This window comes from Micrasema longulum, unplaced genomic scaffold (genome assembly GCF_059751315.1).
Source record: "Micrasema longulum isolate JH-2025_06_02 unplaced genomic scaffold, ASM5975131v1 h1tg000486l, whole genome shotgun sequence".
NCBI classification, from domain to species: domain Eukaryota; kingdom Metazoa; phylum Arthropoda; class Insecta; order Trichoptera; family Brachycentridae; genus Micrasema; species Micrasema longulum.
Genome location: NW_028277683.1, coordinates 566936 through 593999, shown reverse-complemented (window position 1 = coordinate 593999; position 27064 = coordinate 566936). Strand labels below are relative to the sequence as shown.

The following is a 27064-nucleotide window of genomic DNA, read 5'->3' as shown; positions in this document are numbered from 1 at the left end:
AGAGTTGTGGAAGGTGTCCGGTTTACTTGCTGTCAACTGACTAATCGAAGAAACGGAAGAGAACTTGAGACGTCACAGGCGGAGTAATTTTAGAAATACAAAACTTTAAAAAATCATAGTGTTGAAAATACGATAAGTTTGTTTTTGATTGGCTTAGTTCAATTTTCTAATTAAGTTTTTTAAAAATAAAAAACCAAAGAACTTCCTCATTGCCACCGTAAATAATGACAAGAATCTTATATAAATTTTGTAAAATGATTATGGGTTATAATAAAAAAAACGAATGTATATAAACTTATGACACTAAAGCAATTATACGCTAAAACAATACAGTACTTACAGATTCAAAAACTATTCTTACTGAAATGAAAGACATAACCCCTACAATACATCACATACAAATAATATAATCAATAGATCCTCAACACAAAGACAACTTAAACAAATACAGACTATACCACTTTCAGACAAAGGGATTTGGATATAAAAAAAGATTTTAAAAACGCTGAACTTCCTCATTTTTTTAAATTTAAAACTTCAATTACAAAGAATAAGTACTTAAGCGGACTAATTGCTAAAAGCAATAAGTCTCTTAAGATAAAAATAAAACTCAAGACAAGATCTGGACTTTTTTGGTCTAAGTTTACAACGGTTTAAACGAGCACTAAATAAATAGTCCAATCTTGTCTTGGTGTCCTTTGTGTTTGTCGATGCTTCTTTTCTTTTAAAAAAAATGCTTTTTACTATTTTTACATTATTACCCTATGAATTGTACAAATGAACAATGTCCGTTAATAAATAAAAGCAATATCTTCCAGCCAACCAAAAAACAGACTGGTCCAAAGAAGAGTTGGTCGAAATTTTGCGCAACAAGGTTAGGCTTGCAAATATTAACTTTAAAAAAAATAACATTACCTTTTACATATTCTCATTCATTTACTAATATGTCTTGCCTATTTCCATTTATTTTGAATTTTTTTAAACTTAGTTATATGTTTATTATTACAATTAATATTTTGATGTTATTCTTGTACTTATATTTTTGTTTTCTATTTATTTATTTATTTATATACGGCATTTCTGCCATTTACATATATGTGGTATAAAGAGTGCTTAGAAATAAAAATATTAAAAAAAAAAAAAAATCGAGTGTGAAATATTAATATACTCGTACTGTACTCGTATTGTTTGTATCTATATTGTTAATCCTTTCTGTTTGTGTTGTTCTTATGTTTATTGTAAATTATTGTAACTTGTTTTTGGCCGATGTTATCATGTTTTAATAGACACCCTAATAAAAGACAAAATATATATTAATATGTGCAAAGTAGGTACCATTTGATGCGGATAAAGTAAGAACAGGAGACAGACTATTAAAACTTATTTAAATTGCTAAATTACTGCCGTAACCCACAAAAGTATGTAGCGATTATTACCAATATGATTATAGACCGCAATGATAATCAAGTAAATGAACAATAACAACTTCTGATTGGATTCTATCCGGTACGACTAGCATAAAATATTTTACGGCCGCATTTTCGATAAGATAACGAAAGTCGGTTCGCTACCTCTGCTACGTAGAATTACTTTATCTCGGCGCGTTATGACTAACACGGCGGAATATTTTCATTCGTATGAAATCATTCCGCAAGTGCCAAGTGCATCATACAAGCGCCGCCGCGCACCGCCCGCGCCTCCCGCCGACCGAACTGTCAAGGAAAATCGAGAAAAAAGTGCATTATTCTTTAAGTTTCGCCGTGACAACACGTCCCGTGGGACGAACCACGTAATTAAGTGCAAATTCGAGTGTAACCATGTGAAATCAACGGTGAATAACGTAAAAATAACAAAAAGAAGTCCGCCGAATAATGACCATAGATTATTGCGAATTATGACGGATAACCGCATAGAAAACGTGTATTCAAATATAGACCCAGTGACAGGAAGTGTTGCCAGTGGTGGGAGAGTGATGCTGCCAGGTAGAAACGAGTATTTTAAGATGGCGTCAGCCTCCTCGGGGTACCTACCGCACGATTATGACAGCAGCGAATGGAGACCCTCGGGGGGATTTAAAAAGAGAATAAAACACCTGACGTCGTTAGACTTTATATTTAAAGTAGCTGAACTCGTAAGTATAATATATATATATATTTAATGCAAAAAAATAGTACACATTCTTTAACAGGGAATCTATATAAAACTAATTAATGTAAAATGAAAACGGAGTGTTCTATGTTTATGATAGTCTCCATCTAACATGGCTCAGCCTGTTCTAAGATGGAGATTTATAGAATATATGAGAATACTTTGTTTTGTAAATTTAAACCATTATAAGATAATGTGAAACATGGAACTGGCAGAGGAAGTATGAAAGCCGAGTGAACGTGGTTGAAATGTAATCTCTTAGACGAATATGTGGAAAATCAATGTATGACAGGGTTACGAACGATGAAATCAGGCGAGACTGTAAATCTGAGTCAAGTAATTGATAAGATTAAGAAAGGGTCTCTGAGATGGTTTGGTCACGTATAACGAATGGACGACGAAAGAATGGTAAAACAAGTATATATGGCGAAAACGAACGGTAACGTGAGACGACGACAACCAAGGAAGACGTGGCATGATCAGATAAACCAAATCCTTTAGTCTGGTCATGTCAAAAGCAGACAGAACCGAAGGGCGTGTATGACAAGATGTATGAATGTGGAAGAAGCTAGGAATATATGCCAGGATAAACGTGTGTGGCGGTCCATTCTCTCTGCCTACCCCTACGGAGAAATGGCGTGATGGTAGTAGTAGTAGTAGTAATAAGATCTTCGTCATTCCCTTTCCGCACCTAATGGTGCATAGGGCACTGCATTGGTACACCAACCGCAGCGTATCTTAATCATTTTTGTTACATGAAGGTAAAATGATCAGTCTTACGCTCCAGGTGCCAGTCCAGGAACTATGAAATATTCTAATGTGAAAACATCCTTTTAAATAAATATTTCATATCAACCATGTCGGGAATCGAACCCGAGACCTCTTGCATGGTAGGCAAACGCGCTGACCATTACACTACGAGGCCAACATAAACAGAAAATTAAAATAATAAAAAATACAGCACAATTTATATATGGCCCATTTTAGTTTTTATTATTTCAATTATTATATATTTATTTTATTTTATTTTATTATATATTTAGGCGTAAGTATAGCCTGTGAGCTCGCCAATACATGACAGATGACATTAACATAACCATAGAAAAACATAGCAGTTGAGCTCTCAGAAGTAAAGCAACGTGAATGCAGCAATGCTTGAACTACATGTCAATAATATTCTAATAATAAATAATATTATTTGGCCATACGGAACTTTAAAGCACACCTTGGTTTAATTACTAATAGTATTTTATCGGTTAGGTAGGTGTATTTAAAAAAAATGTTGCGTACCTGAAAAAAGCACAAATAATTATGTTTTTGTAAATGATGTCATTAGCGACACTCAGAGAGTGGCTTTGTGACGTTTTGACATTTTTTATAAGAAATTCATGGCGTAGCCGAAATACTGTTATAAAAACGAGGATGTTTTTGTTGATTGACGTTAGCAGGCGCTACCCAGGGGCGACTTTGTGACGTGAGAAATTATTTAAAAAAAGAGATTTATGGCGTAGCCGAAATATTGTAATTAAAACGAGGATGTCTTTGTTGATTGACGTTAGCAGGCGCTACCCAGGGGCGACTTCATGACGTGATGAAATTATTAATTTAAATATTTTTTTTCATTTTACATAGCGTAGCCGAGATAAGAAATTGCGTGGTGTTTCGAAATTTAACCGTGTAGGTAGCCACCTAGTTACAATATTATTTTTGTATTTGTATAACTCCTGTTTTATAATGTTTATGTATTTATCGCTATAAGAATTAAACTGAAGATAGTTTTTACTTTTAATCGCTATCCGTTTTTTTAAATTATGTTTGTAACACTCAGTAATATTTATTTTTCAAGTATTCAATGTTATTTTTGCATTTTAATTAATATTGTTAATATAAAGCGTATTTTTATTTATTCGAATTTACTAGACTGTTTTTATTACAAAAAATAAAAATGCATATTTCTCTATGTATTTTTCTGTTATAAACAATCTATTAAAATAATACACATAAAATTTCCATTGTCTGTTGATTTTATTTGCAATCTTCTTTTTTTCGATGGTTAAAACTCTAGGAAATTCAAAGACAATAAAATTTTTACTGTCATATATTGGCGAGCTCACACGCTATACATAGCCCTATATTTATTATTTATGTGACAATATACATAAATAAACCGCCGAAATTGAGGTTTTTATTTTCTCATATTTTAGATTAATAATAAATCTCATGTCACAAGAGTATCGTAATAAAAAAATAAAATAATAACGTACACTGGTAGATAAGTCTTCCACTCAGCTTTTCCAAATGCAACAAGTTTATTCTCTTTTAAAATAACATATTTTATTAGGTTTGCAAGACGTAAATCAACAAAAAATAAGTGTCCTATGAAGGGTATAAAGGGTTAAGGAAAGGGTTAAATATTTTTTTTAACCATTTTTGTCAGGTAGGTGTTATTGATGACGCCATTTTGGTACTGAAAAATTTGATGAAATCAATTGATATCTGAATAAATAAATTGAATCGGGAATCAATTAGATAATAATATTATTATTTTTTTATAAACATTTTTTTTTTTCATTCAAAATTACACTAGTTTAAATATTAATGAACTTATTCATGCTTTTTAGCCTATGCCCGTGTCAAGCCATAATAATTAACAATAAAAATACATAGTAAAATTAATTAGATTAAATTATAATGACATGTGATGCAATAGAATAACAATCTAGAAAAGAAGTATAAGTAATAAATAATATAATTCCGAAGAACACAATGCAAACAATATAATCAGAAATAATTTTTAAAATATAAATAATACAAATTAAGATTCACACATAATCAAATATACAAAATAATGGTATCATTAAAATCAACAAAATAATAGTAAAATATAGTAGTATTAAGAAAAAACCAAAATAATAGTATCATTGAAATCAACAGAAAAAGAATGTATATATAAAAGCATAATTGAAATGATAATTTAGATATGTTTTCTAGAAACTCACTCAATACTATATATAGTAAGAAATATAAAATATAGGCGTAATAAATAATATGCCAAATAATAGTACATACAAAATTAAATAATACAAAAATACATAATGAAAAAATATCAAGATATATAAAAAGCAAATAAAAGTATAAGTATGGAAGGAAAGCAGATTTGTAAATTTTTGCTAATTGCTAATCTCGAGCTTTAAAAAAATAGACAACCTCGTCCTTATTTAATTCACATAAACACCCGGAGGGCTTTTACAAGTATGGTACATAGCTAAAACATATCAAATAAGAAATAAAATATAGCATTTGGTTTATTCAAATACATATTCCTACATATAACTAGTAAGAATATAAAGATGACATGATATACATAAATATTGTAAAACATTTCAATTAATCTATATACCCAGTAATAAAAACTTAAAAATAAAAGTGTTGCTATACCAACACACAGTAAAGTTGTAAGTGAGCATTTTCGACACCTGTTCGCGTTCAATCGAGAGAATAAAGCTGCTCGCGATATTTGCGCAGTGTACGGTGAAGATGCCAAGAATTATTGAACAATTTGTTGTTAAAGGAGAATGCATTACTGACTAATTTGTTTTTTTTTCTTGTGTCTTGTTAACACCCGATGTTAGATTAAATGTTGAATGCATTCTCAATACTATGGACCTTTAAAATAAATATAATTATCACTATGACGTTGGCTATTGACTTATTTTTAGGTCATTTATGATAAAAATCTGAGATTACAGTTCATGTTATTCGAAATCAACCATTCTTGTTATTTAGTAACACGATATAGCTTTTAAATTAGAAGTCTTATCAAAATTCTTAAGCATGTGTGGCTTTTAAATCATTTCACATTTATAATACACTGTTAAAGCTTTCGGTCTTAAAGGTACATTATTATAGTCCTTAAATATATACATCTACTACCTGCATCGAATACTTTATTGTTAGTTGTGATTTTTTTTTATGTTCATGGAAGCAGAGAGAGAGGGAGGAAAGTAAAGTAGCTTTACAATGTCTTCTCCTTTTTATGAACTTTTTATGTAATATTTTTGCTTGGACTTTTTTGGAATAAAATTATTTTTCCCCTCTCCTCCTGCATTCATTAGTGTGAAATCTGTAATTGGTCTTACTTTTTAAAATTGTTAATTTGTTTCTTGTTTTATATAAAGACTGTATGATTTCATAAATAAATAAATAATTAAATAAAATATAGCTTGATTAGAATGACAGCTGTCTAACTAATTTCATTAGTGATGGGAAATTACTGATCACTGATAAAATCGATTTTATCAGTTATTTCACGCAATCATGAAACTCTGTTTCCGAAAATTGATATAAAAAAACAAAAAAACAAGCATATTATAGTGTGTTTAACATAATTGTTCATCAAAAAATGAGACATTTATATTTTTTTCATGAACAACATCAAATCAATTTGTCCCATCTCTAACGTTTTTGCAAAATGATGTAACCTTGTAAGAACATCGTTAATAATTAGGTTTATTTTAACAATGTTTGATTATGTCCAAATGCTTGCAGACTGGCTGGATTTCCTCCCTAGCGAGTTGTTTATATTTAAATTTAATTCAACAGAGAGGGAAAACATTTTTGAGAAGGGAATATGGAAGTCTAGGCATTTACAGAGCTTATGACCTGTCATTAGCTGGTTTAAGTGGCCACTTTTCACACTGTGTATCAGGTCATAAGCCCTGTAAATGCCTAGACTTTCATTTCCCTCTCTGTTGAAATAAATTTTAGTAAGGTTTTTTTTTAGTTTTAAAGCTGATTTTATATACTAATGTTGATTTATGTTTCAAGCATTGTAATAGAAAAATAAATTATCACGCCAGATACAAATGATTTTTCGTGTGTCAATATAAATAAATCCTTTGACGTTACTACAAAGTTATGTCGTCACTTTTTCCGACAACTGTCATTCTTATGATGTTACATTTTAAGGACTATAGGAATATATACTGGGATAGACGTGTGTGGCGGTCCATTCTGTCTGCCTACCTCTACGGAGAAATGGCGTGATGGTAGTAGTAGTAGTAGTAGTAATATTATAATTTATTTAATATAATTTGTCGGTCTCTTGGTGTAATCGTCAGCGCGTTTGCCTACCATGCTAGAGGTCTCTGGTTCGATTCCCGGCATGGTTGATATAAAATATTTATTTAAAGGGTTGTTTTCACAATTGAATATTTCATAGTCTCTGGACTGGTACATGAAGCGTAAGACTGATCATCTTACCTTCATGTAACAAAAATGATCAAGATACGCCGCGACTGGTGTACCAATGCAGTGCCCTTTTTTCAAAATGACGTAACCTTGTAAGAAGGTCGTTGATAATTAGGTTTATTTTAGTTTTAAAGCGGATTTTATTTATTATTGTTGATTTATGTTTCAAGCATTGTAATATAAAAATAAATTAACACGCCAGATACAAATCATTTTTCGTGTGTCAATATAAATAACTCCTTTGACGTGACTACAAAGTTGTGTCGTCACTTTTTCTGACAACTGTCATTCCAATCATGTTACATTTTAAGGATTATAGTTCACAAAGGAGTTCTGTATCTATGATAGGTGCGTAAATGTCGAGATCCGTGCATTATGTAAAGCTGAGACAAGCATTATCGACAAAACCAAGAAGGAAGTACTGGGCCACCGGGTTCCTGGGTTGGTTTCTACAAAGCTAACCCAAAGCGGCATGCGGCAGGGAGATATCTCATAAGGAGATAATCGGACTTTGAGGTGTGCAAAGGGTCCGACTGAATTAAATTATTTGAAGAAGATTATGAATACTTTACTTTCGAATATGTCAACTATCTAACTTCAATATTTCATTATTTGAAAAAAATATTTTAAGTAATTTATCAACGTACTCGTTTCTGCATGTTTTTATCTACAAATTAAAATACTTAATTAATAAACAATTTTTTGAAATTGTCCAAATTTTTGTAGACAAGGACTGGATTCAACTCCCTGGGGAGCTGTTTATATTAACATGTTACAACAGAGATGAAGAACATTTTAGATAAGGAAATATAGAAGTCTAGGCATCTACAGGGCATATGACCTGCCAATGGCTGGTTTAAGTGGCCACTTTACACACAATGTAACATTCACAATTCTACCCATATTTTTTTATTTATTCAGATAACAAATAAAAATACAATATTACTACTAAATATATTTTTATACATTAATTTAATACATATATTTACATTAACGTTTCCCATACGTAAAAGAAATAAACAATTCTTGTGTACATAATGGGGAGTGACGTCTTACAATAGTTTATTTTATTTAAATTGTTAATATTTTTGGACATTTGAACATCTATATTCTTTAAATTCTTTCATTTGTTAATGTTTGTGAAGTTAAAGAGCTGAAACCTTTATTTATGCGGGTGAGATTCATCTAATTGAATTATTTCACCTACATACTCACCTACAGTCCTGGTCTCATCCCTGATGTATGGGAGCGAAGTATGGACTTGGAAAAACAGGGATGAAAGTAGGCTGAATGCTGTCGAAATGCGATCTCTCAGGCGAATGTGTGGTAAAACTATGCACGATAGATGCACAAATGTTGAGATCCGTACATTATGTAAGGCTGAGACAAGCATTATCGACAAAATCAAGAAAGGAGCTCTGCGCTGGTTTGGACATGTAGAACGAATGGACAGCGAGAGAACGGCTAAGAATATTTACAATGCGAATGTTGGTGGATGCAGAAATCGAGGGAGACCGAGAAAGACATGGCATGACCAAATCCAACAAATACTTAACGATGGACATGTCAAAAGTCGGAATAATCGGCGCGCGTGCATGAGAAGATGTATGAATGTAGAGGAAGCGAGATCTGTATGCAAAGATAGAGTGTTGTAGCGTTCTATCCTCTCTGTCTACCCTTACGGGGAAACGGCGTGATGGTTTGTTTGTTTGTTTTTTACTAGGCATCGCCTGAAAATCTTATTTTTTCAATTTCTATACTTATCATCGACCAGACTTCTATATTACCTTCTCTAAAATGTTTTTCATCTCTGTTGTAATATGTTTACTTAATTAATACTATGTTGTTTTAAAATGTCTACTTTTTATTAACTTATATCTGTATTCTTAATAATTATTTTTCTACATTCTTCTAATTTCAAGATTATTTTAATATAACCGATGGGAAAAAAATTACTTCTGTTCCCTCGACTGGAATATTTGTATGTCTGTACTATATGTGAGATTAGTTTTTTTATATATTTTTTTTCTTTATTTTTATTACTTCATTTAAATTTTTTGCTACTTTTATGTGGAAAATATTATGTCCCTTCTTTAAATATAAATATATATAAAACATGTAAAAGCCAACAAAGCGTTTAAATAAATAAATAAAATGTGTACGTCAAAATCGGAATTTCGGATTTATCTTACTGTTGTTTTGGGCTAGCGACATGTAGAGCGAATGGACAGCAAAAAAACGGCCAACTGTAGAAGACGAGGAAGACCGAAAAAGACATAGCATGACCAAATTTAACAAATTAAGAGTGTATGAGATGGATAAATGTAGAGGTAGGTCTGTATGTCGTTTGTAATGTTATACAGCATGTAAAGTGGCTACTTAAACCAGCCAATGACCCGTCGTACGTCCTAGAAATGCCTATACTTTCATATTTCCTTATCTCAAATGTTCGCCATCTCTGTTGTTATTAATATGTTTATCGTTATAACTCCCTAGGGGATGAAATTCAGTATTTGTCAAGTTAAATTTTGAGAAACTCAAAATATTGTTGGTTTTACAATGATATTTAATATTTTAAAATGTGAGTAGCGAATAAACTCATACGAGTGAGTAGGTGTACCTAAAAGTCCGTTTACACGTAGATAAAACAATACTGTTTTGTCCAAGGACTCGGCCATTGTCCGCGTATAAACAGACAAAACATTGTCTCGAGAGGGCAGGCTATCTCCGCGGAAAAAATATTACCCCCACCACCGCGCGCGGCCACTTTGTCCTCGTGTGAACACGTACGGGCAGAACCTTGCGACAATAGCGATTTGCTTGACGTGTCGCTCCCAAAAAAAATTGCCGAAAATGGCAGCAGAAATAAACATTTTCATTATTTAGTTCGTCCTTTAAGAATTCCAATACATTTTGCTACAAAACAAATAATATTTTTCGTGAATTCGCTGGTTAAAAAGGCCGTCGTGTATTCATTTTCGCAGCGCTCGCGTGTGAATCGGGTTGTGGTCCCGTGGCTAGTGTTGCGGACTCACGGGCCAGAGGCCCGAGGTTCAAACCTTACTCTACCCCAACTTAATTTCCATTTTCTAATAGTAGTTATTTACAACTCGTTGAAAATGGCCACCAAAATTTAAATATTCGTGTAAATTATAAGAGCGCTAATATTTCTTTAAAAAAAATATAATAATAATGCGGCCGGATTTTGTATAGTCCCAGCTTTCCATCCTGCGCGGTCGAGGCTGTTCACGGAGCTGGGACAAGACAATATTGTCATTTCTATTGTATTGTCCACATGTAAACGGCCCTATATGCAAAATGCTTGTTTATACGACATGGTTCTAAGAGTCTTGGATTTCAATCAAATTACGTTTTATACATCCAAATTATTCGCATTTAGTTAAAATATGTAGAACGTGTAGACTCGATAGATAAATATGTCCACCTGAACTAACAAGAACGGACTGAGTAACAGGTTCCGCTAACTAAAATAAGTGATTCATTTTGATGCTCCCAGGGCCGTATCGCGGAGTATTTGTTATTTTTTTTTAGATATAACATATTCAAAAAAACAAATGGTTGCTTACTTCTGCAGGGTAGAAGTGAGGGGAGCGCGGCGCAGTATCAGACTCCCCCCTTCCCCCTCCACGTTTCACCCCTGCAGAAGTAAGCAACCATTTGCTTTCTTTGATATTTTATTTTTTTAAATTTTATTCGTTCTAAAAAAAAATTTGAATGTGCCAATATGTCTTCTTGCTCATACTGATCATCGTGGTTTCGGATGTGACAGGGTTAAATGAACGTCCTGTATAATAAATAAAAATAAATAATTAAATTTAATCTTTTAAAGCTTTAAAAAAATTAAAAGAAAATTGTGGGAGAAATAATTAGTTGAAAGAATAAAAAAGCTTTAAAGGCGATTATCCCGGAACTTGAAGTAAAGCCTCGATATACAGTGACGTCAAGATTTTACACATCGCCCAAACCTCGAAACAGCACTGGATCCGACCAAATTTGGTACAAAAACAAGGGATCTACCTGTAAATTAATAAATAACCCGTGAATCATTTTTATGGCCTGTTTAAAATTCATTCTTGCAATTAACGTCATGCGGGTACATACACCTGTCAAAAGAACATGATTTCATGAGGAAGATCCCACGATATTCAAAAGATATCTAATTTTCATAATACATTATTCAATTAATCAGCGCGCGCTGCTGGCGACGTCTTGATGACCATAACAATTCGCCATAAAGAATGAATTCACATTGCGGTTCTCAGGCTTCAGGTAGTGCAAGAAAGTTGTTTTTTTCAAATTTCTGACGCGACAATTTTTCTCACAGAAGTCTTTGTAAGATTTTTTCACCGAAGCATTTAGCGGTGCCGATCTGTATCGAGTAAAATTCAGTAGCCAAATATAAAAGATTTCTGAAAAAATCTGGTGGGAGTTAGGAGGGAAAGGATGTATCTATGTAATTTTCATTAGAATAAAATGATGCACCTTTTTTGCTCATCCAGGATTTTTGGTAAAAAAGATATAGTAAAATGATTTTTCCTTAATGATTCCTATTGCTTTCCTACTGGTTAAAAAACTAACAAGTTTTGGTGATTGCGTGTAAAATTTTGTCTCTGGCGCTTAATAGATATAATGTATACACGTTTTATTTTTGTCCAAAACCCATATCGTAAACGTCCAAGATTTCAGCGATTTTTTCTCTAAAAAGAAACATCCAATTTTGATCCGTGAAAATGATTAGAATTCGATTCAAACCGCTAAATTCTGTTCATTTTTCCACCTTAAAATACGTATGGCTGGCAACGCCGAAGGCATTGAAAACCGAAATGTCATTTTGACTACCAGTGCCACCTAGATTCATGAAACAACAAATTGTCGCTTATTGGCAACGCCGCGTCGCATCATTTTTTTACTGGTAAAGATTTTCGTAATAATTTCCCCATGCGCAATTAAATATACCGATATAAATGCCGCATTTACATAATTTTAAAATATTAAAACCTGTTTTAGGAAATTATTTCTTGACAGAACACATTTAACAGTTAAAACATAATATTTAATGTTGGAATTAGTTTCTTGCTAACGTTAATTTGATCTAATGCTATTTTAGAGGACTTTAAACTCTCTATACACTGGATTCATATAACTGTTATTTAGGATTTTCTATACATTACGAGATATTACACCTATTTATCTTGACTGCAATTTAATTATTATATTTGGTTAGTAATCGTCAGTTAGATACGAGTAGGTTAGTAAAATCAAAGCTGCTTTTACGGAAAAATGGCCAAAGAACCAAGCGATTGGTGGAATGAAATGTATTTTTATACATTTGAAACATAACAAGTGTTTGGTATATTTTAAAACATCTTTTTAGGTATAAGTCGTTGAAATAAGCAAATCGTCCTCTTCGCTATACCAGATTAAATTATCTTTTTTAAATACCAACTTGTGAAAACAATTATTCCTCAAAGTAACTTATTAGACGTACCTGTAAACATTATAATGGGCTTTGTATTAAGACATTTTTACTGCACATTGCAATTATACAGATAATTTCTTCATGGAGTTAATTATTTGGTATAGTTGCTGAGTGTCCATCTTGCGTGGTTTATAATATGTACCGCATGTAATGTATGTGTTTGTGTATTTATTTATTTATTAACGGACATTGTCCATGTATACATGGCCTCCGTGGTGTAGTGGTCAAGACGCTTGACTCACGTACGGGAGGTTCCGGGTTCGATTCCCGGTGAGAACACAAAAATTAAAATGTGATTTTTCTCAAGCCTGGGTGCTCTGTGATGTAATTCACCACTGTAATTAGGCCTCCTGGCCTGTTGTGTTGCAAAAAAAAAAAAAATGTAAAATTTATAAGGTTTAAATATTACAATAAAAGAATAGTTTAAAACATTTTTAAAAAAAGAAAGAAGCATTGACAAACATAAGGGACATCGAGACAAGATCTGGACTATTTATTTAGTGTTCGTTTAAATCGTTGTAAACTTAAACCAAAAAAGTCCAGATCTTGTCTTGAGTTAACAATACGACAAAGGCGGGTCATTGGAGAATTTAGGCCATAGTTTGTTCTATGCTGATCGATGAACAGTACTTCATTGTTTCTCAATCTACGAGTCGGAATATTGAATTTTACTTGTCCCAGTAATGATGGAACATCGATTATACCATTTAGTATGCCGAACATATATATGGAGTCAATATTAGTTCTACGTTTTTGTAGACTAGAAATATTTAACATTGACTCTATTTCAGCGTAAGAATAATTATCTCTCCCTAGTCCAAGCATCCACGCTATTTTTCGAAGCAATCGATGTTGGACTGATTCAATGTGATTTATGCTATTGATATAGAATGGAGACCAGACCACTGAGGCATATTCAAGAAGAGGGCGAACAGTTGAGCAATAAAGAGTTTTGATTGTACGGACATTAGTAAAATCAGAGGATATTCTGTTAATGAAGCCAAGTAATTTCAGTGATTTATTTACTGTATTATCTATATGCTCGCTGTATGTCAGTTTATAGTCCAAAACAACTCCTAAATCTCTGATGGACTTGACTACATCAATTTTGGAGTTTTCTAATAGGTACTCGAAGGAAATTGGTTGTTTGGTTCTATGAAATGACATTATTTTGCATTTTTTAATATTTAGTTCTAATTTATTGACTTTACACCATCGGTTAAAAGAGTTAATGTCTGATTGAAGAAGAAAGCAGTCTTGTAAAGTTTGAATTATTTTGAGAATTTTGTTGTCGTCCGCGAAGAGCCAAAAACGAGAGTAAGAGAATGATTTAGCAACATCATTAATAAACAAATTGAAAAGCAGTATGTATGTTTTATATATGCATGTAGACGTGCGTATGCATGTTTGTATATGTATGCGTTCATATATGTGTGCATAGATGACTCAAAGTGTACATTCGGCATTTTTATTTATTATCAATAATTACCTCAATAGAAAAGGTAAACGTTAACGATCATTTTAGCAACTCAGTTTTTTTCTCACATTTAATGTTTACACATTTTTTTTCCACAACGGGCCAGGAGGCCCAATTACTTTGGTGAATTACATCACATTACACCCAGGCTTGAGAAAAAATATAATCAATTTCAATTTTCTCACCGGGAATCAAACCCGGAACCTTCCGCGTGTGCTTTAAGCGTCTTGGTCACAACACGACGGAAGCCACCGATACTTAATTTATGAAAACTTAATTGGTATGTTTATGCTTGAAAACCTTTGTTTTTAATACTTATTATGAATGTCAGTATGATTTTTGAATAAAATAAAATAAAAATGTATACATATTTATTTATTCGGTTTCTTTCGTTTTGCATTATTGGGTATTTTATTTATTTATTTGTTCATATTTTTCTCTTACAAACTATAATTATTAATAAAAATAATGTGACCTTACTGGGGTTACCCGTGCCGAGGACACTTAGCAATATACTTTTTTGAAATGTTTTTACATTTGAGAATAAACAAAGAAGACTAGTTTAATAAACAGAGATAAATTAACAAAATATTCAGACAGTTTAAAAAACTAGGCAATTCTGTACATCTATATTGTTTATACTACAAAACGCACAATGTAAATAACAAAAACCTGACATCAGTTATATACTTGTGGAGCAGTTTATTCAATATTGGTTTGGGCGAATGAGACAATCCATTTTACTTCTACCTAGCTCCACTATCCATTTTTTATAGCCTTTTTAAACATTTTCTCGTTACTAATTGTTTTAATAGATAGTGGAAGTAGGTTATAGATTTTAATTGAATAATGCTCAAAATCCCTTCGTATGATTCGATATTTCGATATATTCTAATAGCGAATAGTGGACGAATAACGTGTCTACTTATTTATTCACTTCATTGAATAGACGTTATTTTTAAAATTATTTTACATACTTTCTACGACAAGAGTAAAAGTAGAACGAGCCATAAAATAAAGAAATGATCTCTTATGTTGTTACTCTAAGGTTCTCACAAAGTTCACGTGCATTTTTATATTTAAGAGGTCATGCGTGAAAGCAAATTGCTTTTAATAGAAGGTACGAGAGGTAGGAACATTCGTAGAGGATAAATTGAAGACCTTGTTTTAAAAACCTCAAATATCACAAACCAGCAATTTTTCGGGAGATTGTTTAAACTGCAAACCACGGTTTTACTATAGTTTTAATGAAATAAAATCATACATACGAGAGATGTAAAATATAATATGTGGATGCCCAATTTCTAAAAATGCCTAAGTCCATTTTTGTAGCTCAGAGATATTTCAAGTTAGTGTTTATTTTGTTCCTAAAATGTTAAATGACAGAATTTTGGAAAGTCGAAAATACGTATTGTGAAGTTTTTATTCTTCTTTATTTTAAGATAAAAAAACATAAAATCGTTTCATGTTTAGTTACAAAATTATTGCTTGTAAAAAAGTGGACTTAATCCTGAGGTCAGGACTTAGGGATGTTTTAAAAGTATTTAAAGAACTAAGGGATTTTTTCTTAAGGAAAAAACTCTTGGACTAAGAGATTTTTAGAACTTAAGAATTGAAAATTTTTTGAAATTGAAAAAATATTTTTTAAATCATTTTTTAAATACAAAATTCGACATGGATATTCTTTATTGAAAAAATAATTAGGGAAATGTATATAGTTCACAAAATGATCTACACGGCAGTGTTGCCAAGTCAAAACCGATAAAATTGAACTTAAGCATTTTAAAAATTGGGCATCCATGTATACCCAATATTCTTGGCATGTGCGAAGTTGCTTCTCCTTTATCATAACAAGATTGAAGGACCATAAAATCACTTGTATTAATGAAGGTTTTGAATAGGTTGATGCTAGGTTTTTGTCTTGAATAGGGTGATTCTGGAAATGAAGTATCATATTTTTTTTGTTGATAGATGTTTGAATCAGGGTGTATTTGAAACAGAAAAAAGGTGAAAAGGTTGCTCTGTACGAACTGTTACAGAATAACCCGTGGAGGGCTGGTGACGGCTCTGGTTCACCCGGTTCACTAACAAGATAATGAACTAACATACCCTATCGACGTTAGAATTGGGAAAATTAGATTGAGGGAGGGACACAAATATAATATATATACAAAGGTGCACTGACGGTGATAGGGGATTGATTTTATTGAGCTCAGTAGTTCAGGCGCATCAAAGAGTGAGTTGAGAATTTTAAATAGGACTAGAAGGTCGTATTTATTTCGACGGTCTCGAAGAGAAAATATATTTAAGTTAGTTTCTAACTCATACGTATATTGATCTCTGGATAAGCCCAACCTCCAGCCTATCTTTCTTAAAAATCAATGTTAATAATACCATCACGCCGTTTCCCCGTAAGGATAGGTAGAGAGGATTGACCGCCACGCACATCTATACTGACATAGATTCTTAGCTTCTTCCACATTCGTACATCTTGTTATACATGCTCTTCGGTTGTGTCTGATTTTGACATGACCAGACTTAAAATTGTGGTTTATCTGATCATGCCACGTCTTTCTTGGTCGTCTTCGTCTCACGTTATCGATCATTCTCGCCATATATACATGTTTTACCATTCTTTCGTCATCCATTTGTTCTACATGACCAAACCATCTCAGATACCCTTTCTTGATCTTATCAATTATACCTGACTCAAATTTACATTCTCGCCTGAAATCATCATTCGTAACGATGTCATACATTGATTTCCCACACATTCGTCTAGGAGATTGCATTTTAACCGCGTTTAATCTGTTTCCATCCTTCCTCTGCCTGTTCCATGTTTCTCGGCTTTGAAAAAATTCTCGATATTGAAAGCAATAAATGTAAGTTTCGGGTAAGTGGGTGGGGTTTTCAATGTAAAAAATTGTACCGTGTCGCAGTCGGCAATAACGTGATATTTATTTGCAGATCTTATTGGTAACCTGCGCCAGTCTATACTCCGAACTGATTCACACTACGTGCGACACTATCAAGACGATGATTCTTCCCATGGTCACCTATTTCTTATTCAGCGTCATCACAATATGGATCATCATCTGCCTCGCCGCCAAGAGGGAACTGTCTGGATTATTTGTGAGTATCCAGTATTCAATAGTAGTATTATAATAGGTACTAGTATAGGGTTGCCATATTTTGCTTGGGTCTGATCGGGACGTTCTGGAATACGGATATGTTCTAACAAAAAGGGGCAATTTTATAACGAATTTTCAGAAATATAATAGAAATGTTCTTCTTAGATTTTATGTGGTGCTTCTTGCGAAAGAAAGACGGCTGTCCATATTTTTTCTATGATTCCAAATGAACATATTACTGCAGTATTGATTATACAGTCCCTGGAAGCAGACGAAATTTTTTATCGGTCCTTTTCACTGGGCCAACATCAAAGATATAACCTTTTCCGTTATGGTTTTATGAGCAGGAATGGAACAAAAATACTCGGTCAATTTCAAAAATTAACAAAAACAATATTTTTCTTTCACAGAACCTATCAATTTCCTCTATATCGAGGCAAGATCAGCTTCTATAAAGTTCTTAAGATATATTAATTGCTGAAACCATTTTCCACCTTATTTTCACATTCATTGTCCGTACGGCTGTGATTCTTGTTGATTAACAGCGTTGTACTGTGTAAGTTTAAATCGGGACATTATAGGTTTCATCGGGACGTCGGGACAGAGGGCTCAATAACGGTGACAGTCCCGATATATCGGGACGAATGGCAACCCTATACTAGTACCATTTTAAAGATGAATTTTCCTTTATTATTTTGAGCAGAAAGCAAATCACGGGGTTTTATGATTGTGCAGTCATAATTGTTACGAGCAAGAAATCCTTTATTTTTCGTTAGAAAAAATGTGATGCCAATCAGAGGCATAGTACTCCAGTTATGTATAAAACTTTTAACAAAGACAGGGGCCTCGCCGTGGCGCAGTTAGTTGGACGACGGCTAACTACGAAACTGGCGTCGCGAGTTCGTTTCCCACCAGTTGCAAGAAATAAAATCCAAGAAAGATTTTTCTCAATTGTTCTGGGTGTTGTGGTGCATTTTTCATAACTTCCTTCTATATCCTCTTTCCCATCTGCTGACAAGCCTCTGAAAAAAGGCTACGCGAAAATATTTACCGTACATTCACGGAGATTGGACCGCTGTGCACGCGCAAACCACGAGCCCACTGCGTGATATCGCATGATTGGCCCATTTCACACCGCGGCAAAAATCTACGCGGCATGATAAAATACAATACGATGGATCGATATTTATTGTTTTACAATTATTTATTTATTTAATGGCTGGCAAAAGCAAAAGCAATAACCAATAAACCATGAGACCGACTAAATCACTCATCGATTTCTTTTTGCAGGATTTTAACCTGAGAGTAGGTACTCGCGAAATTTAAATAATGATTTTGATAAAATTATCATTAAAATCTCTTATTAAAATATAATAAGAAAGCAAATATTTCCTTTTATAAAAAAAATAAAAAATTCGAAAACTATTCTTACTCAAATGAACGACATAACCCCACAATACATGACATACAAAGAATATAATCACTAGATCCTCAACACAAAGACAACTTAAACAAATAGCAATTAATACCACTTTCGGACAAAGGGATTTTGAGTATTATTCAATTAAAATCTAAAACCTACTTCCACAATCTATTAAAACAGCTAGTAACGAGAAAATGTTTAAAAAGGCAATAAAAATGGATACTGGAGCTAGGTAGAAGTAAAATGGATTGTCTCATTCGCCCAAACCAATATTAAATCAACTGCTCCACAAATGTATAGCTTATGTTATGTTTTTGTTCTTTCATTGTGCGTTTAGCAATATAAATAATATAGATGTACATAAATTAGTTATAATCATTAATATGCAGTGTTTAAAACTGTCTGAACATTATAATAATTATCTCTGATTATTAAGTCTTCTTTGTTTATTCTCAAACGTAAAAATATATTTTTAAAGTATATTGTTAAGTGTCCTCGGCACGGGTAACCCCAGTGAGGTCACATTATTTCTATTATTAATCATAGTTTATAATGGGAACAATATGAACAAATAAAAAATAAAATAAAAATTATATATGTCATTTGTGTTTATATGTTTTACAGTCAATTTTTATGATGTACCGAACATATTCGCCTGAAGTGAAAATATCCCATGGGCATTATTAATAAACCATATTTTAAAAAATACAATAACATTGCTAACACGAGTAGGTATGTCATAACCATAAAAAATAACATATTATGCATTTTGACCTCTTCATATTTTAATGGATAAACAGGCGTATAAGCATGTTATTAGCGTCATGAACTTCTGTTTGATATTTGTATACAAATTTAAGCTTAAATTTTTGAGGTGGGTGTCTAACCCACTAACAAAATAACTACACGGTTGTACGCTAATAATTGGGACTAATAGGTATAAAACTTATAATTATCACTAGTATGATATATTAAAATTTTTGAATAATTATTTGCATCGTTCTAAACACATTTTATGAATTACGTAATCAGTATTTTAAAAGTGCAGTATTTTATCATGTTCACAATGATTCAGTGACTCAATAATTATTTTTATTGTTGTTTTGTTTTGTGGTGATTAATTGTGTACAGTTTCCGGCACACGTAATAAATAATTTGTAAAAAACATAATACATTTTTAATATTTCAGATTATAGACAATAAAAGAAATCGTCTTTTGCGGCCCCGTGGGGTAAGAATTAGTTGCTTGTCTTTCTCGGTTAGATCTCTAGTTCATTGTTTATTGTGTATTGTTTTAATTCACTAGATACTCCGCCGCAACTCACATTTGTCGTTTTAGAGTTATTTATTGATTCATAACCAGCATTGAATAAGCTATAAGGCTGAAAATTAAGTACCTACAAGTTTCGTTATCAAGTTTTTAGCCCATAAATGATTAAAATACTAACTTCAATGCAGTAACCCGAGTTACTGCTGTGCTCTTTCATTCATTTGCTATCTAGAGTGTAGTAAGTTCAAACATTACTGCAAATTTTCTGCAAAACTGTCCGAGCATACATTTTTTTTTCTTGGCAAAGCACCCAAATTTGAGTGATACATGCCTTAATTTACAAATGTTTTTGTTGCAAGGTTGCAAAACTGTTGCAAATTAACGAAAGAGTTGACAATATTTAACGAGCGGATCACATGTAAACAACTTATAGAACAGGGCTGAACAATAAGATAATAATAGGTAATATATTTAATTTTAATTCACATAACTTTAATTTCGTAAATGATTTAGTTTGTAAGAATATATACTTTGTGTCTTAGATGTTTTTTCTGTATTTTCTTAAATGTTTGACTATCACACTATTGACCATAGGACAGTTCAAGGAAAGAAGATGCTGAATACTAAGTGGAAAAGATAGACCCAGTAAGCAAATGTCTATAAAAAAAATCGTCATTAGGTAACAATCTGCAGTTAAATAGAACGTGATCCGCAGTCTCCTCTTCCTCTTCACATTCACATAAAGCAGAGGTCACTACTTGAATTCTTTTGAGGTGTGATGCCAATACCGTATGGCCAATTCTCAATCTACATATTATAAGAGACACACTTAATTTGGATACTTTGAGGTTACGAAACCGGGATATTTTTTTAACTTCTGGCTGGATGGATTTGTAATATGGAGTATATTAAGTTGTACAGCTAATAAAAATGCAATAAGTAGTGTGAGGGGATTAAATGCAAAACCGCCAACTAAACCAGCAGCAAAAATACTATTTTTTTTATGTTCAATGTAAAAATTGTGTGGCGTTACTTATAAACCTGGGCACTTTGATATATGACAGATGGCAGTAGGCATAACCATAGAAAAACATAACAGTTGAACTCGCATGCATCTTATTCAGAAATAAAGCAATGTGAATGTAGCTATGGTTGAAATACATGTCATGTCAATGATTCTAATAATAATAAATAATATAATTTGGCCATTCAGATCTTTAGCACATCTAGGTTTAATTACTATTGGCGATATTTTGTTATTATTTGTATTTTGTCACGGGTCGATTATAGTTTTTTAAAGGCGAAAATTTTGACGTTTAATTTCTAGATCGTAATTAAAGACGTACCTAATCATATATTTTTAGAACAAAATAATTATTTACCGTGATATTTAATCTAAAATGATTTCCAAAATGTGTTGAGTGCCGAAAAAATATTTTTAATAATCATAAACATCTTTTACAGTTCCAATTGAATAGAATCCGTTATTTGGTTTGTTAAATAAAATTATCACTTTTGAAATTCGTACATAAGTGTGATTGGTCACCATAGAATTAAATATTTATATGTTGGTCACTTTGTTTTCCAAATGTCAGTTTGACCACTACAACACTAGTTAACATTTCCAATAGACAAAAAACTTAATAATGGCCGTAAATTGTGCAGAGTAATTCAATAATAAAACCACATTCAGTATTTTCATATTTTACTATTTGTTGATATATTATATTATATATTTATTTTTAAATACGTTTCAAATATAAAATGAAATCGATGATTTATAACCCACTTAATTATTTTATTCAAAAGGTTTTATTTAAAAACTATTTGAATAGGTTGGGTAGAATATGGAGCGCTGTATTTTTTTTTATTTGCTACGCATCAGAAAAAGCACAGTAAAAATGACGATATTTGTGACGTTAAGAAACTCATGGCGTAGCCGAAATATTGTAATAAAAACGAGGATATTTTTGCTAAGTGGCGTTAGCAGGCGCTACTCAGGGGCGACTTTGTCACGTGACGAAATTGTTTTAGAAGAAATTCATGGTGAAGCCGAGATGCGTGGTGTTTCGAAATATATCAGTGTAGGTAACCGCCTAGTTATAATATAATTTTTGTACATATATAATTCTTATTTTTGTATTTGTATACTTTTAATTTTAATATGTTTATGTATAATTCTAATTTTAATATGTTTATGTATAAATTGCATTTTTTTCCAATTACTTTTAATCGCTATCCCGTTTATAGATTATATTTGTAACACTTAATAATACATTTTTAAAAGTATCAAACGTTATTTTTGTATTTTCCTTAATATTGTTGTTCATGTATATTCTATATTATTAGTTCTTCTAATTTACTATTTATTTTTAATTTACAAAAAATAAAAATGCGTATTTTTCTGTAAGAAGAAAGAAGAAGAATTTTTCTGTTATAGATAATCTATGAAAATAATATACATCTAGTTTCAGCTCTCAGTTGATCGAATTTCCAATCTTCTTTTTTTTCGATGGTTAAAACTCTATGAAATTCAAAGACAATAAAATTTTTGCTGTCATGTATCGATGTGCCCAGGTTTATAAGTTGCCCCGTCATTTTTTCATAAATAGTGATTATGCACAATGGCGGTTTTACATTTAACCGCCACATAATACATATATCATAGTATTCTCGTATATAAAATTAGCTGTTACTGCATTATTTTTCTTTGTATTCATTACTGATGTTTACTAAGTAAACTGCAACACTATTTCAATATACCGTAGGCACTTAAAATAGTAAAACATTTTTTACTACGCAATCAAAAAAATACATTTTTAACTCATATGAATAATCTGTAAAAATAAAAGCCACGTGTTTTAAAAATATTTTTTGCATTATAATTTGATAAAAGCCAGGTATTTTTTAAATATCTTTTACACAATAATTTGATAAATAAACCATGTTTTTTTATAAATTTAATGTGTATTAATTCAAAGTACTTTTACCCTAAAGATGTATCTGCTATTAGTTTTCACCAAAAACCAACTTAAACGCCGTAAACCTTATAAAATACTGCATTTTAGGCTGTTTTCATTGCTAAAAGTACTTTTTTTGCAGTTTTATTACTGCATTTTAACAACTTTTTGTGTGCAGTAGTAACTGATGCGAATTCGAAAAACTTTATTTTATATTTCTACACTCTTACACTGATCATTTTGACAAGCTCTGGAGACTAGTAAATTATTCAAAATTTTACACAAAAAAAATCACTCAATGTTTTTCTTAGGAGAAATCATATAACAAAAACGAACCATATAAATTAATGTTCCAGTTTTCTTACAGAAACAAACAATCTTTGAAGGAGTTGCTAAAGTATATATTAGCCATTGAGACAATAAACAAATGATACTTTTTGACCCTTAATTTGGTCAAAATGACTCACTTGGGAATGCAGTATACAGTCGAACCCCGAAAGGCTTCCAATTCCCATTAGGTACTTCTATGTACATACCTGTATGTACAGGTGATACAAAAAAACGAAAGTACATGATATATGTATGTATTAGGTAAAGAGGTACATAAAAGATCCACATGCATACATCATACAAATTGTAAACTTGTCATCACGTGCACAAGCAGTGACGCTACGGCTACACCTGGGTTGGTATTCCGAACGCGTTTACAGCGCGCTATAATGCGTATTCAGTACGTAAAAACGCGCTATACCGCGCTATAATTTCGATTGGAATACCAGCCCTGACAACCAAACGATCTTTTATAGAGGTCACGATTTCAGCTCTCTCTTATCTACAGGTCAGTTCAGATTGAACGACTCTCTTACACAGAGTTTTTTCCGCTCTTCCTTACAGAGGTTCTCGTGGGTAAAATGACGAGACCTTCAACCAGCTCTCTTAGAGGGTTCTTGCTTCAACTGCACTCCAAAAGGGATCTGTTTGTAATGATCCGTTATTGCATTTACAATGACTTATTTTCAATGAAATTAAATCGTGTTCGTGTTTATATTTCAGCCGGTGATTCTTCATTCCTTGGGGGTGATTATGCTGTTCTGCTCCGGGGGGGTCATCATCAGCATCTGCTTCTCTATCACAAAGAAGGTGAAGGCCGTGTACTACTGGGAGAGTATTAAGGTCATGGCGCAGATGATTCTGTCTTTCGTCGCAGGACTTCTATACTTGGCTGATCTAGTGCTGAGTTTGAACTCCTTCAATGGAAGGAATCGACGCTAGGCTAGCCATGTTCATGCCGCCTTCTCTAAGTTGATACCAACTGCTTTAGGCAGCTGATACCTGGTACCGACTTTTCTGATTAGTTGAATGTTTAAAGTCACTGTTCAGCACAACCTAAGCTGTTGGTATCAACTGCAAGAAATTACTGTTCCGTGAACTGTCACAGAACTATTTGAAACAGTAATTTAACGGCAAGAAATCAGTTTCTAATGTTCGGACTAGTCGATATGAACTGCAACAGATACTGATCAATAGAAAAGTTAGTTGCGCGCCAAGCCGGAAAAAAACTTAAGTTGAAAGTTCAATTGTTAAATTAAAGTAAAAAAAAAAACATTAATCTGGTTGTGGTCCCGTGGCTAGTGCCTCGGATTCACGGCTCAAAGGTTCGTGGTTCGAATCCCACTCTACCCCAACTTGATTTCCATTTTCTAATGGTGAGATATTTACAACTCATTGAAAATGGCCCTCAAAATGAAATATTTGGGTAAATCACAAGAACGCGAATATTTATTTTATACAAAAAAATAACTGTAGCGTTTTTATAAAAATGTGTAAAATAAGCTGTTTTATCTTTCTTTTTTAATGAAACAATTTTTTTTCCGTTTTGATGAAAACGCAACAATTATTTAACTTTAAACTTATTTTGTGTAGTTTTTGCAATACTTCAGGGCTGGCTTCTACAGCGGTACAGCGCGTATTACAGTACTAAAAATACGTTTTACCGCGCTACAAATGCGTCCATAATACCAGCCTTGGGGTGCAATTATGGATCTCATCGCGGGAATAGAGAAGCAAGAAATTTGGGTATTTTTTTTGTATACGAATACACTTAGCTTAATATATTACCGCACCGATGATTGAACGTCAAATGATTAATAAAACTGTTAAAAAACGGACCAAAACTAATACGTTTTGGTCAATTCAACCTAATTAAGTGTTTTGGGTAATGCTTAAGATCGCAATATGTTCTAAATGAAAATCATCATGTTTGTTTCACGATATACAAACTTTGAACCAGAACATAGAATTCTAAATTATCTTGATCTTATAGAAAAAATAAAACACCTCACTTTGCCAACAAATTATAAACTTATCTCACTAGATGTAGTTAGCCTTTTTAAAAATGTACCAATAAATGAATGCATAAAACTCATTGATAACAACTAGAAAAGAAAAATATTCCACCAAGAATCGCTTACGAAATTCTAGAATTTTTTTACTTAGGCGTAAGAACTAATTATTTCAGATTTGATAACAAATATTACCACCAATTAGAAAGCCTTTTTTATGGACCTAGAAAATAAATTATTGAAATCTACATTTTTGAAAAATACTATTTACTATAGTCGACAATATTTCAATTTGTTGGAAAGAGACGGGTAGAATCCTGGAGTCATTTATTAGTTTTTCAAATTCATTCCATACAAAAATTCAATTCTCATCAGATATAGAAAAAGATAGAGACATAAATTGCTTAGACCTGTCAAACATTCGAAAACAAACATTATTTTAAAATCTATAGAAAGCCTATTTTTACAGACACCACAATCCACGCATCCTCGGTGCATCCATAGACACATAAATTAGCAGCATACCATTATATGATTCATAGGTTAATAAACTACCCACTCGATATACAGTCATTCAATAAAGAATTAAATATAATAATCGCGTGTTCATATTTATTTGACGTTTAACCCTTTTAGTGCCATTATTTTTTACTCATATAATTTTAAAATACCAAAGAAAACTTTTGTTTTTGATGTCATTTACTCTTAGATTTGTTAGATTTTAATTTTATGGATCTTTTTATATTGTATTTGGTAATAATATAATAATTTTAACCTTATGTAATACGTAGAAAGTAAAAAAATAACGATGCGTGCAAGCGACTTTCCTCACTGCGCTCTAAACAGCAACTGATTTCGCGAGCTCGTGGCACTTAAAACTTTTATACATACGAGCGCGATGACGCTCGTAGGCACTATAAGGGTTAAATATCGATGTGATCATATAAGAAGTAAAGTGAAAACGCAAACAAAAAAATTAAAAAAATTAATCACTCGGTATGGGGTAGAAAAGATTCAGAATAACACCCCAGTGGTGTTATTCTGAATCTTCTCTATCTCCTAGAGAGTGGTTAATTTGAGTTTTTTATATTTTTTTCATACACCTAAACTTTGCTTCATTTATGGCCACACTGATGATTAAATATCAAAAAAATACGAACACGTGAAACTAAATATGAAAATTTTCATTTAGACCATTATTGCGACCTTTAGAATTACCCAAAACACTTGATTACGTTGAATTGACCAAACCGTATTCGTTTTTTTCACTTTTTAAAACAGTTTGATACATCATTTGATTTTTAATCATCAGCGTGGCCATTTTATGAAGTAATGTATCATTGCAGTAAAAAAAAATCCACAAATTATCCACTTTCTACGGGGTAGAGAAGATTCAGAATACCACCCATAGACTGGGATTCTAAACGATTTTATAGCGCGTATTTACGTAGTAAAGACACACTACACCGCGCTCTAAATGCGTTCATAATTCCAACCCAGTAGCTTAATCACAAATAACTATCGACGTGCTTAAAAACATGCTAAGCAATTGAGCGATCACAA

The 27064-nt window shown here is 32.3% G+C and overlaps 2 protein-coding genes across 2 annotated transcripts in view; one reads left to right on the top strand and one right to left on the bottom strand.

Moving 5' to 3' along the window:
* The window catches only part of Adsl (adenylosuccinate lyase), a 138673-nt gene that overhangs the window by 104141 nt on the left and 7468 nt on the right, over nt 1-27064 (bottom strand). The gene's annotated exons all lie outside the window — the stretch shown is intronic.
* LOC148281226 (uncharacterized) lies at nt 1651-26486 on the top strand. The gene is made up of 3 exons (XM_088227039.1): nt 1651-2131; nt 17343-17507; nt 24213-26486. The coding sequence occupies exons 1-3, from the start codon at nt 1895-1897 to the stop codon at nt 24429-24431; spliced, it is 621 nt and encodes a 206-aa protein (XP_088083165.1). The 5' UTR covers nt 1651-1894; the 3' UTR covers nt 24432-26486.